This window comes from Thermobia domestica, chromosome 14, assembly GCF_964235325.1.
Source record: "Thermobia domestica chromosome 14, izTheDome1.hap1.1, whole genome shotgun sequence".
Lineage (NCBI taxonomy): Eukaryota > Metazoa > Arthropoda > Insecta > Zygentoma > Lepismatidae > Thermobia > Thermobia domestica.
Window position 1 is genome coordinate 76,024,970 of NC_137467.1, and position 19,055 is coordinate 76,044,024.

Sequence of the window (19,055 nt, forward strand, 5' to 3'; positions counted from 1 at the left end):
GTTGGCCCACAATTATGTATATATTGTTTCAGACTGTGGTAAAGAAACTAGCAACACAACCTGAATATTTTTTATTTATTTATTTATTTATTTATTCACAAAGTTTCATACAACACTAGGCCAATCAGCTGAAACTGTACAACATGACACATATGATAACTGTTCATATAAACACATGAACAAGAATTTTAATCTCTGTTCTCCATGGCATTTGTCACCAATGTACCATCCAAATCGAAACATGCCAGGAGACAAAGAGCAACGTTGTCACAAACAGCTTGTCAGACCTGTAGTGGTATCCTGTGGAACTCTTCCGTGATGGCTTCCCATAGTGCGGCAAAATTACGTATATGATGTTGATACATTTTGTCCATTAAAATACATTATAAGAAAGTGTAAGGCAGTGCCACACTTCATCCTTTAAAACATCATAAGAAAAAGTCAGGGGTGCTAAATCGGAAGATCGAGCTGGCTTCTCCACAGATCCACGTCGACCGATCCAGCGGTACGGGAATGTTTCGTTCAACTACTATTGTATTGGTATGGCATAATGTGGCGGTGCTTCATTCAGTGACCATTATCCCCACTCTTATGCTACACAGTGTTGCCATATCGAGACATTTTGCCTAGAATTACAAATACTGCAGTCAGTCAAACATCATGTACATAATTATGAGCCACTAGAAGCTTGTATGTATAGTTAACTGCTGTTATTGTCTTCGTTTAAAGGTAGAAATTATGTCTTTCTTTAATCTTCGAATTCTGATCAATTGGTGTAAAATAAAATCAGTAATTTTCTTTGTTTTTCACATAATTACGTAATATTGTCGTCTATCAGGTTTCTTTCCTTGTTTCTGCTTCCTATCACATCACCTATTAAAATATTTTAAGGAATGTAACCAGTTTATTTTTTAATTTTTATTTTATTTATTTATTGTTATTAATTACAGTGTAATGTATATGTGTTGACCATTTTCGGATCCATTGAAAATTAACCAACGTACAGCACATAATGGCATTTTGAAGGGAAAAAAGAATATGAGGTTGTCTAAAAAGTACTGAACCTTTGAAGTTGAAAATCGAGAATATATTTATTGTGATTTGAAAACATTATGGAAACATATGCACCTTTTTATGCCATGATCTGCCATTATTTCTGGCAACGACATAAGCCCGTCCGTATAGAACTTCCGTGGTTCAAAAAATTGTGCCATGTGGTTTTCACAGAAACAGTATTAAGAGGGTTCTGCAGAGAACGCAAGAAACGGTGTATAGTGGTGCCAGGACTAAGATATACGATGGATGCATTAAAACCTTCCATCCAAGTTCTCTTACTTTTTGACGAGTTATTAAAGATGTATGCGATCTGGCGTTGTCAGCGTGGTATACGACACCCTTTCTGTTGGCCAGTTCTGCCCAATCTCTTGTGAGTTGCTAGGTGCACTCACGCTGCTTACCAACAGGACAAATCCGAGTCTGTCCTTCTGACCGGCGGCAAATGCCCACGATTCGCGATGCGCTTTCAATCGTATCAAACGCATTGCATAATCTTCCAGCGTCAGTGTAAGCTATGCCACAGACCATGGAGTTTCTCGCTTCGACCACGATCTTTGACGCACATTGTTGTTGCAGGGTATCCACGTACCACTACTCGTGATCAAGCATTTCAGAAAAAAATTTTCGAATTCTTTAAGTTTCAGTAGAGATTCACAGATAAAAATTTGATCGAGTAAATGTATTTTGAGTTATGTCATGTGGCACCCAAACGTAGAGCTTCTTTCTGTAGCTAGCTTTCTTCCAAATGGTTTAACACTGTTGGCTGATGTATACTTAATTCATTGGTGATGTTATGACTGGTTACATGCCGGTCTTTCTCGATTTTTGGCAGAATATCATCCACTTGTACTGTAAATGGTCACCCACTACGAGGAGCATTTTGAACATAGAAATTCTCAGAGCATGAGCTACTGAGTCGTCTTTTGACTTCTGCATTTGATTATATATTTTGCCCATAGAGAGCACAAATTTCTTCATGGACCTGCGCTACATTTCTTTATCGAAATTGTAAAATGTAACACCGTTTTGAGGAAAATTCACTGATCTTAACGGCGCAACACCTTAAGTTGGATTATAAGAATTTCAACACTTCCACTTTTCACGTCTAATAGCTTCAACTGTCACTGTCAAATGACTTTAGGTTTGACCTGCTGCGACTCATATATCCCCAGATTTGTGATGACTGCGTATACTGTCGGATGTTCAGGTGTCCAACATGCAGAAAGCAAATAAAACATTAACAGTATAGGACTGGCGTTATTTGAATACGGCCATCTAACATAAATAACGCATGTCTTATGGGAGAGTACAGGTTTCATACAGGCGAGTTTCGTTTCATAGTTGTGAAACTACGGTTGACTTTCAAACTAAGCGAATTCAATATTGATATATACGTATAACTTAGGGCTGCAATAGAAGGATAGAGAGAGATGAAACCTATTAAGTAGTAAATTTGTACTTCTTCAGGTCTTAGTACAGAGATTCAGAAAAAAGATAGAATCATTCTTATAAACATTGAATGGATTTCAAAAAACAGCAGCTTATCGCCGCCTGTTTACATATTTTGTTCGATGACGATAAAAGTTGAGACCAGAAACGGATAATTTATACGACTTTCAGTTTGTGAGTAACGGCGGTTAACGGAGAAGATAGAACTTGTTCTTTGAATGCTGACTCTATTCTTTAAATAAATAAATAATAAATAAAAAAGTTTTAATCTATTACAGGTTTTGTTCTTGTTCTCTTTTGATCAACATTGAAACAGGAAATTGTTAATTTGTACCAATTAAAAAAAAAATTTTAAAAAAATACTTATCTGCTACCGTTTTTGCTCTATGAACGTCGATATTCAAAACAGCAGTACTTGGAAATTTCAGCCACTTCTGATTTTAGTTTTGTTACTGGTGGTGAAATATTTCCTTAAGACGCTGAATCAATTATTTAAAAAAAAAAAAAAAAAAAAAAAGCCTGTCGTTATCTGTTACCGTTTATGTTCTATGGCAGTCAACGTTGAAGCTGGAAGCAGTTGATTTCTGCCACTTCTGGTTTGATTATGTGTTAACGGAGGAGTTGGAACGTATTCTTGGTGCGCAGAATCGATTGTGAAAACGTGCTTCTCAATACCTCTGACCGTTATTACTCTGGTACCTGTTGACAGACAGACAGACAGACGGACGGAAATAACCGCTCTGTAATAATGCGACACTTATGCATAGAATATTTGGAAAGTAAAAACTGAGGCCAAGTTAGGCAGATGGTGAATTTAGAAATTTGGCCTATTTAATAAGTTTTGCCATGTTATCCATTGTTATTCTTTTCTAGTGCTTCTGCGGTAGTTTTTCATTTCATTCAGCAATTTTGTTCTTTTCTATACCCACATTTAGAAAGCTTTCAATCATTGAACATTGCTATTTCTTTAATTCCATACAGTACATTAAAGTTTTCTTTTTTTTTTTTTGGGTAATTTATATTAATATCTGTAATTTGAAAGTGTGATAAAAATTTAGAAGGGTGGCCAAGTTAATAAGTTTACTATGTTATCCATTATTATTCTTTTCTAGCACTTCTGTGGTGTTTTTTTTTCATTCCATTGAGTAATTTTATTCTTTTCCATACCCACATTTACAAAGCTTTCGGTTATTGGACATTGCTGTTAAAAGTTAAAAAAAAAAAAATAATAGCTGTAAGTTGAAAATGTGTGCTATTTTAAAGTTTCTTGTTAGTAGAATTCGTTATTCTGAAATAGCTGGTAAGCTTTTTTTTGTCATCTTAAGATTGTCAGTTTATGTAAAAGAAATTAAGAGTAATTTGACATGTACTCTTGTCAAAGTTTTCACCTTCCCAAGACTGAAAAATATCGTACTGAAATCCAGAGCAAAAGTATTCAAACATATCAAAGTGAAAACTAACAAAACTTGAGGAAAAAGAATACAAACATGAACATTTTTGAGTCCAGAAGAGTAATACAAATATGAATAAACTTACCTAGAGTGTTGCATATAGAGAATCCTAGAAACATATTCAATACAATGTAATATTTAAACACTAATTTGAGAAGAAACACAAGTACCAAAAAATAAAATAAAATAAAATCCGTAATATATATCGTGTATGTAAATGCACTACATTAAGTTTCTTCTGTAATTTGTTTGATCGTTAAAAACGTGAAATTTATTAATGTTTTCCTTTTCCTAAAATGCGGGTTTAAATGCAATATGTATATGGCGTTACTTGTCGGAATGAAATTAATCTTTCGTTAAATGCAGGAACGTGAAATCAGGAATATACTGCTGTATTTCACTCTTTCATATTTTTACCCAATACTCTTTCGTTTAATATTGTTACGAGGATAAGTGAAAAATTATCTGCAAGTTCACATAACTCTTTTGGTATTGTTTATAGTGATCTTTGTCTTCATGCATTTTATTGTTATGCTCTTACGGTCATGCTATGGAAGTTTGATCCGAATTCGTTCATTTGTCTTCCTTTTGTTGCAGGTAGATTGGTCTCTCCATTAGAAGTTTGCACCAAAGAGGAACAACGAGCAGTGATCCGGTTTTTGTGATCGGAAGGTGTATCAGGGTCTGCAATCCATCAAAGACTGTCGGCATAATACAGTGGAGCAGTGGAAATTAATCATAGTTCAGTGTACGAAATCATCCACAACAGTCTTGGGTTTCATAAAGTCTGTGCAAGATGGGATCTAAAATAACTCAGTGTTGTATAACAAACGCTTGGATATCTGCCAAAAACCATTTCGGCAAGACACTGTTCCCGTATTTTGCCGAAAGTCTTTGATGGATTGCGACCCCTGATACACCTTCCGACCACAAAAACCGGATCACTGCTCGTTGTTTCTCTTTGGTACAAACTTCTAATGGAGCGTCCATGATCCATCTGTAATAAAAGGAGGAATTAGAATTAAACTTTTATAGCATGACCGCAATAGCATAACAGTAAAATAAACAAGGACAGTGGTAATATGAACAATATAAAATAACAGACAAATTCTGACCAAAGCATATATTAACTAATAAATAATAGCGTTACAGTTTCGGCAAATTAACTTTGCCTTCATCAGACACATTATGAAATACAATTTCTAAGATTACAGCTTATATACTTCTTAAAGTGAGAGGAGGTATTCCATGAACCAATCATATTCGTCCTTTCCTTTAACAATTTTTAATTAATACAAATGCAACTTTTAATGATCAACTTTCACTTAAGAGCTAAACTTTTAATTGGCACACCTGTGTATGAATAACTTTCACTTTTGAAAAACATAAACTTTTAATTGTCTATCCGTTGTTCAACACACCTGTTTTAATCTCTTCTTTCTTCTCTGTTTTATCCAATATCTTTCTCCATACCTCATGTATATTTAGTCCGCTATTCCAATTCATAAGTTTCTCGCTTCCTTCCTTTCTTATCCATTCTGCCTCTTTCCATTTTCTTATAATGCTTCTTTTCTCCTTTTCCAGCCCCTCTACGCCTTCCCAGTCTATTTCATGTCCTGTCTCCCTTACATGTTTATATATAGCGTTACTATCTCTTTTCAATCGAACGTCGTCCCTGTGCTGTTTAATCCTTTCTTGTAACCTCTTTCCTGTTTCTCCTACATAAAGGAAAGAGGTTACAAGAAAGGATTAAACAGCACAAGGACGACGTTCGATTGAAAAGAGATAGTAACGCTATATATAAACATGTAAGGGAGACAGGACATGAAATAGACTGGGAAGGCGTAGAGGGGCTGGAAAAGGAGAAAAGAAGCATTATAAGAAAATGGAAAGAGGCAGAATGGATAAGAAAGGAAGGAAGCGAGAAACTTATGAATTGGAATAGCGGACTAAATATACATGAGGTATGGAGAAAGATATTGGATAAAACAGAGAAGAAAGAAGAGATTAAAACAGGTGTGTTGAACAACGGATAGACAATTAAAAGTTTATGTTTTTCAAAAGTGAAAGTTATTCATACACAGGTGTGCCAATTAAAAGTTTAGCTCTTAAGTGAAAGTTGATCATTAAAAGTTGCATTTGTATTAATTAAAAATTGTTAAAGGAAAGGACGAATATGATTGGTTCATGGAATACCTCCTCTCACTTTAAGAAGTATATAAGCTGTAATCTTAGAAATTGTATTTCATAATGTGTCTGATGAAGGCAAAGTTAATTTGCCGAAACTGTAACGCTATTATTTATTAGTTAATATATGCTTTGGTCAGAATTTGTCTGTTATTTTATAAAAGAAGTTCCAAAGCTAGAATGAGTGGCATTCAGAACAATATAAGAAGCGTTATGTCAACATTACGGATAATTTTTGACTTATCCTCGTAGATTAGAACGGCTCTAATTTCATATGAAACAACGAAAATTGCCAAGGAAATTAAAATTAATAAAATTCGGAAGCCTTCTTTGACTATGCGATAAGCTTGTGCCTCTTCTAATAAGAAACTAGAGCCTTTCTATTTGATCTGTGCCTCTTCTGACGCTGTAGTTAATGTGTGCTTTCCCGTACCTCCCTCAAAAGAGGAGGGAGAAGTTGTAGCGGCCGAGATCTTTCAATTGTTAGATGCGGAAGCGTTGCCAAAATGAATTATTTCACGGACTTCGCTGTCCTCTATCTTGTTAGCCATTGTAAGTAGCCTACGATCTTCACTCGTCAAGACCAAATGGTTGAATGACAAATTGGCAACGCAGCTGAGGTCATTCATTTCTTTTCCCTAAGCAAACGGAGAATTTCCTCTGTAAGAGGGATGGCAGGAGTGGGGCCGAAGCATAGTTCGCATACTTTCCGAGGGTATAGATGAGATAGACAGGCTCTCTAGGTATGATGCAGTTTATAGTTTACACTGAGTTACAGTATTTGTATATTTTTTTACAGGTCATTTGTACTTGGAACTGAAGAGGTTTTCCGAAGCAGAAAGAGTGTATAAAGAGCTTCTGCAGCGAAACCCAGAAAACACTACTTACTATTATAAATTGCAAGAAGCTCAACAGTTGGAGTCTACAGAAGAAAAGCTAAGACTGTACCAAGTGTATCAAGAACAGTTTCCTAGAGCACAGGCTCCTAAAAGGCTACCTCTGAATTTTGCCACAGGTGATTAATATCCATTTATTTTCAAATTTACAAATATAACTACATAAACAATATTAGTGAATATTGCTTCTTTGTTCTGTTTAATTACACGTGGAAACTGTTTTATTTAACGTTTTTTTTTTTTTTTTTTTTTTGTGCTTGCTTTGTGAATTTCACCGCCTTTTAAAGCAAAAGTGGAAAACTTGGTTTTTGATTCCCTTAAATGATTAATTTGCATTGTCTGCCCAGTTAAGAAATGAACAAACAGGAAGTTCATGCTTTTAAAAAATACGCATAAACATATAGATTTGATTCAATGTTATATAATTTGGACATTTTTTTTTTTTTTAATTCTACAGATATGTCTGCTCAAATTATTATTATTGGTGTTCTTTGTTCAGGTTTCATCTGATGTTGCCATAGTGCTGAAAACGTTATTCAGTCATGGATAATTAATCATTAAATCAGTAATATTGATAGCTACAGTACTTGCGAATTTGATTTAACCAGCGTATTGAGAACGCATTTTCAACACGACTTCGATTCCCGGTGTGATCTCGTGATTTGGATCCCACGGTAAATCCACGCCTCATATAGTCTCGTTGCTGAAAGGAACGCTAAACTCAAATCCAGTGCAATTAACCAGAATATTTTACGTTACATGACGTTTATTTTTTATTTATTTTTTTATTTTTTTTTAAGTGTGAACCCAGTGTATCCAAAACATCTGAGGAGCTGGGGCGAGGAGCACATGTAAGGAATTACATGGTCATGAAAATTGTCGGCCAGCCATTCTTGGGTGGTATGGGGTGGAGCGGAGCCCTGCTGAAAAAGAAATACGGCTTCCCGCATGCTGCAGTAGTACCAGGGGTTCACAATCGTGCTCAACACCTCTGCGTAAGCAGTGGTTGTGACTCTGAACCTGATGAAAAATTTGGAGTCAGTATGTGTCCTTCACTGCTTACGAGCTGCCGAAACCATCATTGAGGTGTAAAGGATAGTCGGAACCTTCTTGTGCCTTTTATACAGTCACAGACTATTTTTATGGTTCACCTTGTTCTGGACAAAGTTTCTTTCTTTCTTTCTTTTCTTCATCGGAGGAAAGCGAGAGCATTCCGGGTTCTCCGTATGTTTCAGCTTGTTCATGAGGCGGTTGGCTCTGGTCAGTCGGTTCGCCATAGTTCTCTCAGACAAGAACTGTTCTCTCTGCATCACGTATTACTTGCAATAAAAGTTCTCATGAATCACACGTCGGATGGTGGTCTCGTCAATCTGCAGCTTCCTGACGTGTGCTCTCATGGACTTCTCAGGATTCTCGTCGATGACAGCTTGGACAGATAGGATGAATTCCTGGTAATGACCGATAGGACCGAGCCGACATTGTTGTTTCCTGTGGGAAGTTGGCCACATCACCCCTGTTTTCTCCGAACTTAGAAGACGAATGATCGGGCGACAGTAAGGAATGCTGCGGTCTTTGAATCAGTGTGTCCTGCAGCCAAGGATACCATGATAGTATGCCTCTTCATTTCTTGGGATAGCCTAGGTTATTCCATGTTTACCTGCAAAAGAAAGGATTTGTAACTGTGACGTATAAGATACTGTGTCACCTATAATGTGCTTTAAAATACCAGCTGCAACCTGTACGTAAGATGAAAATGTTTCTGGATGTTGTCAAGTAACAATGAATATAGGACAAAGCTTTTCCTTTCTATTGTTCGTTTATTCCTTCGGTATTGAATTTATTCGGTATTTAAATTTGTATTATAACTTATATCAGGCTGCCAACTAGTCTGAACATATAATAGCTATACGAAAATAATAGTGGTATCTACCTTCACTATCACTGAATCATCTTAGTTTTTATCCTTTGGGATATATATAGAATCGAGGTATATTCGGTAATAATGAATAAAATTTTTCAGTGAATATCATACATATGCTGAAGGAACTTTTGGCCAAGTTTTGTGCGTAGAGTAACAAGAAAGTAGACTTTGTTTTAGTTTTGATAGCAGCATATTGCGAATGAAATGCAAAACTTAATGTTACTGCATATTGTAAAGTTCTTGAAAGTCTACATAATGTTTTTTATATAGTAATACATGTAAAAACAGTTTATACTTTTTTCTGTTTTTACCTTTTTAATCTCGGTTCTTTTGCTGTAATAATTCCGAAGTTAAGAATGAGAACTTCTTAACAATTAAGATTACTTATTTTTCAGGTGAACAGTTTAGGATATTAGTTGATAAATATCTCCGACAAGGATTACATAAAGGAGTGCCACCCTTGTTCGTAGATTTGCGATCTTTGTATAAAGAACAAGAAAAGGTTGACATCATAGAAAAGCTAATGTTGCAGTATGTAGATGCACTGAAAGCTGTGAATAGATTTAGTGAAGAAGGTAAGTAAGATGATCTTTATCATAACTTCAGTCTTCAAGCAAGTAGCTGTACTACATTGAACACCTAATGGTTTTCGGGTTTTGACTTTTCAGTGGACAAGAAGTTAGTGTATCTGTAAAACATAAACAGAAATAGCAGTAATAACTACTAGCAATAATAATAACTAGCAATAAGTGAGATCATTACTCAGCCTCAGTTAGGCTTAACAATGATATAAAATAACTTCATTCAGACTTTTTATTCCACAGTTACCGTTATTATTACATTCATAATTCATAGATAGAGAGGGCTTCATCAACTTTAATTGAACTTTATTGTCTGTAAACTCTGTAAACAGACAAACACAACAAACTCATCAGAGAGATACCGCTTTGACGTATTTTCTCGTAAGACTTTATACCTTGGAACAAAGCAGTCCTGAAGTAGAAATAGAAAAATGATTTACTTCCCAAAATATTGTGTAAACACAATTACGACACGAGAGGTGTACAGAGGCTTATCCTTTTCCACCTGAACCGATTGAAGTTGCTTATCTAAGATATTCCACCCAGTCACCATGATCATGCTCGATGTGATAGTCACCAATGTGCTGTACTAGGGTTATGTTGTCCCACTTCTTCTTGCAGATTTTCCGTAGAAATATTTTCCGTGCGAACCCGAGTGATGAAAATGCCGTTTGAGAAGTCCAAAAGCACAGTAATCCATGGGACTAGCATCACTAATTTTAACGGCAATATTCTCGAATAATGGATTAGCATGAGTAATAGTTGCAGGTTCCATGCGTCGGTAGGTCAGCGAGTTTTGTCCGTGTAACTTGAAACTTGGTCCTAGTGCAGTTCCACAATTTGTGTTGAATTCACACAGACATTAACAGATCCGTTCTACCAAGAAGCCATCGTTCTAACACACTTTGGTTGTGCGGAAAATACCGAAGTTTAAATGCGAAACAGCCATAATTGACTACCCTTCCCAAAATTGATTTTTGCCCACTACATCATTTTATTTCTGCTGCACAACAACTGAGAGACATACGCATATGCGTGTAGTTTTGGTATTGTGTGAAACCCGGTTTGACAGGTATTTCTGTGTGCAAGTTGCTCGGATGAAAACTGATTAGCCTGTGCTATGCGCTAAAATGCTGTATAAGATGGGAAGGAAAAGGAGTAGAGAGAGAAGGGAAAGACTAAAAGAACAAAGAAAAAGCTGAGAATCGGTTTTCAGCCTCACTGAGTACTTTTAATACACTATAGAAGGGGAAATACGGTCTCTGGAGGCACCAGACGTATTATACGCAACTTGGTTGTTCATACCATCGGGCGACTCTTGATATTTTATTACATTTCTAAATATGACGAATCACTGCTGTACGGAAAACGACAGAAGATTGGTCGGTAGTTGGAAAAAAGGAATCTCGAAACTGAATAAGAATTGAACTCCTTACCAGAAAACAGTGAAAACATGATCACAAATGCTTATGTCATTATGTAACCACTGATAAATAGGAGGTTGTACAGTATATACACATGTACGTAGTAGTATCATAAATATCATCACAGCTTTTTGGACATTCTGTACACAATTTGGATAAGGATATCGATCTTTTTGCGGAGTTCAGGGAGACGAGTCACGTGGTTCAGGTGTATAAGTGAAAGATGGTTGTGTAAACAATCGTCATGGAGTGGGTCGAATACGAAAATCATACAGAGGTTGTTCAGTCTACATTTGGCCAATTTCGACTTAACTAAAAATTTAGAAGAATCCATGCCGCCAGGTTCGTAAGTGCTCGATGTGTTTCCCTTGGTTCCTAACAATAGCCCGACAGCATAATTTCCACTGTAATAGGCTTCTCTGAAGAACTGGGAGGGGAATCTTGTTCCATTCTCTTTGCACAGCTTTCCAAAGTCCTTCCACAGTTGTCACACGCCGTTTTCTCAAAGCCCGCTTCAGCAATCCAAATCCACAATAGTCCATAGGACTTGCATCTGAGATTTAACAGGTACCTCATTGAAAGGTATCATCTGTATACAACTTGCCTCCTCCATCTCCCTATAGAATGCAAGGGACGATCGTGAGGTATGTGATGAGGCCTTGCCCATGTGAATGGGCACCAGATTGGCGTCATTTCCAAACATTGCTGGGATCTCGTGCTCGTAGATCGACCGCATGATCTGCCACTGAAAATACTGCGAATTTATTTTACAGTTCTTTGCCACCCTACGAATCTTCAGTTTACCTCGTTAACAATAGCCATTAACGACCATGAACCCTTTTGGGAAGGATTCTTAACCTTCTGAAGTTCTTGGCGCCTTTCTCTCGGTACATGATGGCTTTCGGTTTGCTGCAGTCGGAAAGGTAAATCCATGCTTCATCGAGCGTTACGACGCACATCCACCTTTTGTTTTGCCAGATGCCGTTCGTACAGCTTCCGGGCGTCACACTTTCATTCCTTTTAGTGGGCATCCGTGAGAAGATGGCCGCGAGGTTTCATGACTTTTCCAGCTTGAGTTGATGGTGTAACGTCCGGCTCACAGTCCCCAAAGACACGTCAAGACGATTAGCCATACACCTTTGTGTTGGTGGATTTTCTTGCATTGCCATTTTGCTAAGTTTCCTCTGCATGGTGGAGGTGACCTTGGTGCATTCCCGCTTCCTAGGCAACTTCGTTGGTGATCCAAATGGTGGAGCTTCGTTGCCCTTGTACTTTTTAATAACATTTTTTATTCCACTTAAACTGATGTTGCAACCATTCTTCTTGCACTGTTTTCTAATGACAGAAACACTGAAGTGGGCGTCATAAAGAGCCGCAACATAACCTTCCCAAAACCGGCTAGTTTGGGCGGCATTTTGGTCACAGAGCGGAAACCCACACACTTTGAAACAAATTTAACACAACACTCACAACAGTGGTCCTGTTTTGTGCGTTATTGTCGTCCGCGCGGAAAAACAACTCCGTTCCCAGGAAGCCACTGCACAACACTGCAGGACGCCACGAGCCAGGTCGGGTGAGTCGATTCTGCCCGGGAGGGAGATGGAACGAAATCGGCCAAACGTAGGCTGAACAACCTTTGCATTGTCGTAAATTGCGCTACATAAAGTAGGAGAGGGAGCAGAGAAGATGTTCGAACTTCACCAAAAGCTGAAAATCTCGAGAAGGTTCGTGTATCGCATCATCCAGTGACACTGAAACAGGAACTATGAAAGACCTCGTAGACAAAGAAGGCCACGAATAATGAGAATTCCAGAGATCGTGAAAGCAGTGGCGGTGGGTGTGTGAAGAAATCCGATGCGAAGGTAATCTTTAATGTCTGTGAGCTCAAAATTATAGAACATGTCAGTGTTACGGCTTGACTTTGGACTGTATCTTGCATGCCGAACTGGACAAATTTTTACTAATGAATTAACCGTCAGAGGGTCTTTAAAGCAAAGGGCTTGCTGATTCATTACGCAGCAAATTGTCAGACTAATTCTCTGAGGCGTTCAATGTCCAAAACGATAAAGTTTAAGCCGCAGGTTCACAGAAATTGCAGAAAGCGCTGCACAGGTTCGGAGGGGTCATCATCTGCTTCAGTCATGGCGTCGTGGGGGTCAGTTTTGTGGGCACTACGGAGCTCCATTTTCGTAAGCAAGTGGTCAAAACCCTTGCCAAAGTATACCGGCAGACTAGTGACGGATCTCAGCACTTCCCTCTTTCATGGCCAGGTCTTGAGTCTCCAGCAAGATCCTGCAGGTAAAGCAAGGTCCTTTACCTGCAACAGTGTATATTTTCTTTATGGTATCTCGGTCAGCCCCATTGGTTCTAAGTACTCCCGAACTTTCAAGTTTCTTTATTTAAATAGTATAATAGGAAAATAATTGTCTTCGACAACTTTCACAAAAATTATTATTAATTTTGATATTATAAGTTGTACATATGTTTTAGCCAGCCCCCACTGCTAGTGGATAAAGCCTCTCAAGATTGAATGAGTGAATTTTATCCTTTCCCGCTCCCACATTAGTGAAACGTTCTGCGATAATTTAAGCAAAGTATATTTATTTTTTAAGGAATAAGTCACGTATACTCTCTGAGCTTTTAAGTGATCCACATTGCATGGGTGTAAAATGAGTGAAGAATAGAGATTGGATTTACCCTCCCCTACCCCAATTAAGAAAATAAACCACGACGATAACTCGTTTAAAGATTTTGAGGTTTCGCAGTCATTCTTAAAGTTTGGGTTTAAAAGTGGACAAGAATGTGGGTGTGAAGTCACCCCGTTCCACAACTGAAGAAAAGTTTCACGACAATTTTCGTATAAATTATTCGATTTTGATAAAATATACCTAGTTATATCATAAATACTGTCACAAGTTTGAATGTGAATAACACAGAGAGTATTAACACCAAGGCAATTTATTTTTTTTATTATTTTTTTTTTTTAACATTGATATGTTGTACACCTGACGCACGAATCATTTTTCGAAATGTCCCCCCTTGGCCTTGATGCAGGCACGAAGTCTGTCCGGCCACTGGTCAGTGGTATTACGCACCACGTCCATGGGAAAATTGTTCACTGCTTGGGTCAAGGATTGTTTCAGGCTGTCGAGAGATGGATGCCGTTTATGGCAGACCTTTGCCTAAAAGACTGCCCAAAGTTTGTAGTAAAACGGATTAAGGTCCGGGCTGCTAGAAGGCCAATCAGCGGTAGAAATGAAGTCGGGGACGTTCCGTGCCAGCCAGTCCTGGGTTGTTTTCGCTTTGTGGCCTGGAGCGGAATTCTGCTGGAAGGTCCACCTTTCTCCAGGGAACATGGTAGCAGACAGTGGTTTCACTATAGGTGTTAGCATTGTGTCCTGGTACACCTTGGCAGATGTTTTAACACCTTGTTCGCAAAAATGCAGCTGGGTTGTGCCTGAGTAGCTCACTCCCCACCAAACCATCAGTGAGGCAGGATGATGTACCCTCTGAACCCTTGGAGCTACTTCAGCAGCTGCAGTAGATGACGTGGCATACACACGGTCATTTTGGGCGTTGTAGGCCTGCTCAGTTGTGAACACCTTTTCGTCAGTGAACAGAATCTTTCTGTGCAGATTTGTTGGCGTAACGCTGCAACAGTCTCTTTGATTTAAGCACCCTCTGCGACATTAATGTCTGGGTCTGAAAGTGACCAGTCCGCCTCTTATACGCCCGTAGATATAGGTCACTCCTGAACACACGAGACATGGAATTTCTGCTGATGTTCATGTCAGCAGCCATCACACTTTGTGTTCGAACAGGATTTCTTCGAATTCTTGGTGCGACTGCTTTCTGGACCTGCGAGGTTCGTACCATTCGTGGTCTGCCACTCCTTGCGTGGTCAGCTGCCGTTCCAGTACACGAATCTCTTGCTGATTTGTAGGGGTTTCAGGAGGTTGAAAATATCACCTGCCGTCTTCCCGACTTTGTGTAGTGCAATTACTGCTACACGATTTTCGTAATCGCCCCACTCCATCAGAACTCAGTACAGTATCAACGTATGTCATGAACAGTCAAACACACACTATGTGCATCTTCCGCTTTATACACAGATGGCAGCACTGTGCCACTTCGGATGCCTACAGCACCACTCCAAACTTTGTAACAGTATTTACGATATAACTAGGTAGTATGTATGTTCTATGAGGATGTAACAAAATCCTACAGCTTTGGGCTAACATGAGTCAGTAATGAGGATTTTAAAAAAATATTCCACAAAAATTTCGTAAAAATTCTTTGATTTGTATAGAACGTAAAGAAATTGGTCAAAAAGGTAAGACGATGAAAATAGACTTTCTCTCGCATCTTCAGTACATAGTATGAGCAGTATAAAAACTTGATAAGTCAATGTGTATTGCCCATAAAAGTAGTCATATTGTGTAAATTATGTTTCTTCTTTCTTTGTTGTAGAAGCTGAAACTGTTCCTCCTGAACCAGCGTCTGCGCTTTTGTGGGCGTACTATTATTTATCCCAACACTATGACTTTCTTGGCGAAACAGAAAAAGCCTTGTTTTATATCGATGCAGCGATTGATCACACACCCACGTTAATAGAACTTTTTGTATGTAAAGGCAAAATTTATAAGGTAAGGACTGTTGTTAATAAAGAATGAAATATTATTTAACAGTAATTATTTAAGGATGTGGATTGATAAATGTTTACAATAATTTGTAAACCCTCTTTTAATTTACTGTGTCTAATATTTAAATAGATTATTAACTGTACTATTACGGTCTTCCCTACTACCTTCCTCAGTAGATCCGCGCGTAACTGCATAAATTTGCCATAACAATAACATTTTCAGAAGAAGATTCTAATGCAAGATATTCACGTTATCTAAAGTGAAAAACTAAACTCTTGGCGCAACAGCTTTTAGAGATTAGGATCTACTAGCCAGCTTGTGGCACTCGGGATTATGTGTGATCAGCACACTGGGTCACCTTGCCATTAATACTGACTTTCTAGACAAGAGTTTGCTACTTCTTTCTTTCAAGTAGCTCCCAAATTGTCGTCACGACGCTGGGTGGACGCCACAATGTTACCACTATTTGGTGAATACAGATGGTTACTTTATCTTCCTCGGACCGAATCTGAGACTGCTTGACCCTTTGCTGATGTTACGAGAAGCGATATTCCAGTGTGGCTAGAGCGTTGGCAATTTGCATTCTTACATTAACAAAATAGTGTGAAAGAAGAAAATTCTGAGAAGTGATAAATCGATTACAAAAGATTGCGCGTTTGTTTGTCGGATCTGCTGAGAAAGGTGTCACGGAAAATCACCAGTACATTAAATATTAGACCTAGTAAATAAGAGTACGTTTACAAATTATTCTACACTAAAACTCAATGCATCATGTAAGTCGTATTGCATGAGATGGTCGTAGAATTAGTTCAAGTCTCTGGAGAAAAGAAAAGAAATACCAGTTGTCTTTGATACCAAAAACATCTACGATTACTGTTGTGCAGTAGGAATTATACGGTATATTGAGTAAAGAATTGATTTTTTCATTATTCACTGAATTTGTATCAAGTGCGTGCTACATCATATTACTTTTAATGTTTACAATTACTTGCTCGCTTATATAGTGACATAGTTAAAATGTACTTGTTTGCTAGTTAAAATGTACTTGTTTGCTACTATCTTCGTCCAGTTGAAGGCCTGTTGCACGACATACAGTATACAAGAGTTGAGTTTTAAGTGTTTGTTCTTTTGCATCCTTATACAGAACAGAGGTTATGAAGGTTGGGATTACTATTAATGTGGGCTCCGAACAACGACCAGCGCCTGTAACTGGAGCAGTATGTGGGTTCACAGACTATTATGCAGGATTCAGCCTCACAGTGTAGGCCATTGCCATCATATTTTGCCTCCAGGAGAGCTGGATTACAGGAATACGCTACTGGTTCCAGCCATTACCACCATATTTTCGCACCCAAGAGAGCTGGATTACAGGAATACACTACTGGCTCCAGCCATTACCACATTTTCACATCCAAGTGAGCTGGATTACAGGAATACGTTACTTGCTCCAACCATTAACACCATATTTTCGCATTCAAGAGAGCTGGATTACAGGGACACGCTACTGGCTCCAGCCATTATTAGGGATGGCCACAAAGTTCCGGTTCCGGCGGAACCGGTTCTCGGAGATCCGCTTTTCAGAACGGTGCTGGAACCGGTTCCGGACCTGGATCCGAAAACCCGGTTCCAGAACCGGATCTTAGGAACCGGTTCCAGGCCTGGATCTGAAAACCCGGTTCCAGAACCGGATCTTAGGAACCGGTTCCAGACCTGGATCCGAAAGCCCCCAAAGACCCGTAAAGGAGGCACTAAGTTCACCTTCAAAAATAATGCAAAGAGGACCATGCGCTTGTGGCTTCCCCGCCCAGACCCGCTTGTGCCCCCAGAAAAAAATTTTGGTCCACCAGTGGGTGTTTAGCCAAATGAGTTTGCCAGTTACCGAGTTTATTTAGTCAAACGAGACAAGCTGCCGCCGCCTGGACGCCTGCCTCTTGCTTCCCCCATTTCATCTAGCATACTGTTCACAGCTTGCCAGCAGCTCGGGTTTAGCGTAGGGATGGTCACAAAGTTTCGGTTCTAGCGGAACCGGTTGTTTTCAGAACCGGTTCCAGACCTGGATCCGAAAAACCGGTTCCGGAACCGGATCTTCTAGAACCAGCGCCTGTAACTGGTGCAGTATGTGGGTTCACAGACTATTATGCAGGATTAAGCCTCACAGTGTAGGCCATTGCCATCATATTTTGCCTCCAGGAGAGCTGGATTACAGGAATACGCTACTGGTTCCAGCCATTACCACCATATTTTCGCACCCAAGACAGCTGGATTACAGGAATACGCTACTGGCTCCAGCCATTACCACATTTTCACATCCAAGAGAGCTGGATTACAGGAATATGCTACTGGCTCCAGCCATTACCACCATATTTTCGCACCCAAGAGAGCTGGATTACAGGAATACACTACTGGCTCCAGCCATTACCACATTTTCACATCCAAGTGAGCTGGATTACAGGAATACGCTACTGGCTCCAGCCATTACCACTATATTTTCACATTTAAGAGAGCTGGATTTCAGGAATACGATACAGGCTCCAGCCATTTCCACCATGTTTTCGCATTCAAGACAGCTGGATTACAAGAACACGCGACTAGTCCGAACTACAGTTACAAGATGATGCTCCTCGTTTGATAGATGTATTCGTCCAATCACATTCGGTTTCCATAATTAACTAAGCTCGTTTGAGATGGTTCATCCTCCGTGTAAAGAATGTTTCAGAACGTATCCAGTAGATTCAGTTCTGCCAGTCAATAGCTAGGCAAAGTCGGTTACATGCTTTTGAATTAGTAGTGACATCGAATAGTGTCACTCATTATTTAAAAGTTACAAGTTCCAGTTCCACTAAGTTTCAGAACTAATCCGGCCTTGCTGACGCAACACTACCTCCTTTTCTTCTTCTTAAGTCAGGAACCTTTCGATTGATTTTGACGCAACTTCCCTATCCCGAGCCACCCTTTCCATTTTCCTGTGCTTTTTCTTCTTATAGGTAATTATTGTGTTGTATCTTGTATGTGTAGAGGTATCTTGTGTTGTATTTTGTTTTTCATTATTGACCTTTTTGTCGGTATATTTCTTTTTACCATTCTTTCCATATCTAATAGCGGGATTTTTCATGTTTCATACTGTATCTAATCATTCTCCTGTCTTTCTTTTCGAAATATTCTTCAGTATACTCTTTTTCCTACCATATCGAACCAACCTATAGAAATAATAGAACCCTATTAGTTCTGAAACATCCTGAAACTGGAACTTCCACTGTTAAATGATGAGTTTGACATTATTAATTTCGATAGTGAAGAGCCATTTTTGCTTTTAATTCTGTTTCTGACATCCTTGAACAAAATGAAATTCCGTTAGTTAACCAGTACAAATTTTGCTGATACAAGAAATGAGTTGTGGCGAGGTTTAAGTACATTCGCTACTCAGATGTGAGTAGTGATGCCTGTAAG

The 19,055-nt window shown here is 38.7% G+C and overlaps 1 protein-coding gene across 1 annotated transcript in view; it reads left to right on the plus strand.

Annotated features, from left to right (window-relative positions):
- Positions 1-19,055, plus strand: part of Naa15-16 (N-alpha-acetyltransferase 15/16) — a 261,582-nt gene that overhangs the window by 34,802 nt on the left and 207,725 nt on the right. The window contains exons 5-9 of the mRNA XM_081738223.1: positions 104-295; positions 3,061-3,142; positions 6,943-7,158; positions 9,356-9,535; positions 15,436-15,611. Coding sequence (XP_081594349.1) covers positions 104-295; positions 3,061-3,142; positions 6,943-7,158; positions 9,356-9,535; positions 15,436-15,611 — 846 coding nt within the window. The remainder of the gene's footprint in view (positions 1-103; positions 296-3,060; positions 3,143-6,942; positions 7,159-9,355; positions 9,536-15,435; positions 15,612-19,055) is intronic.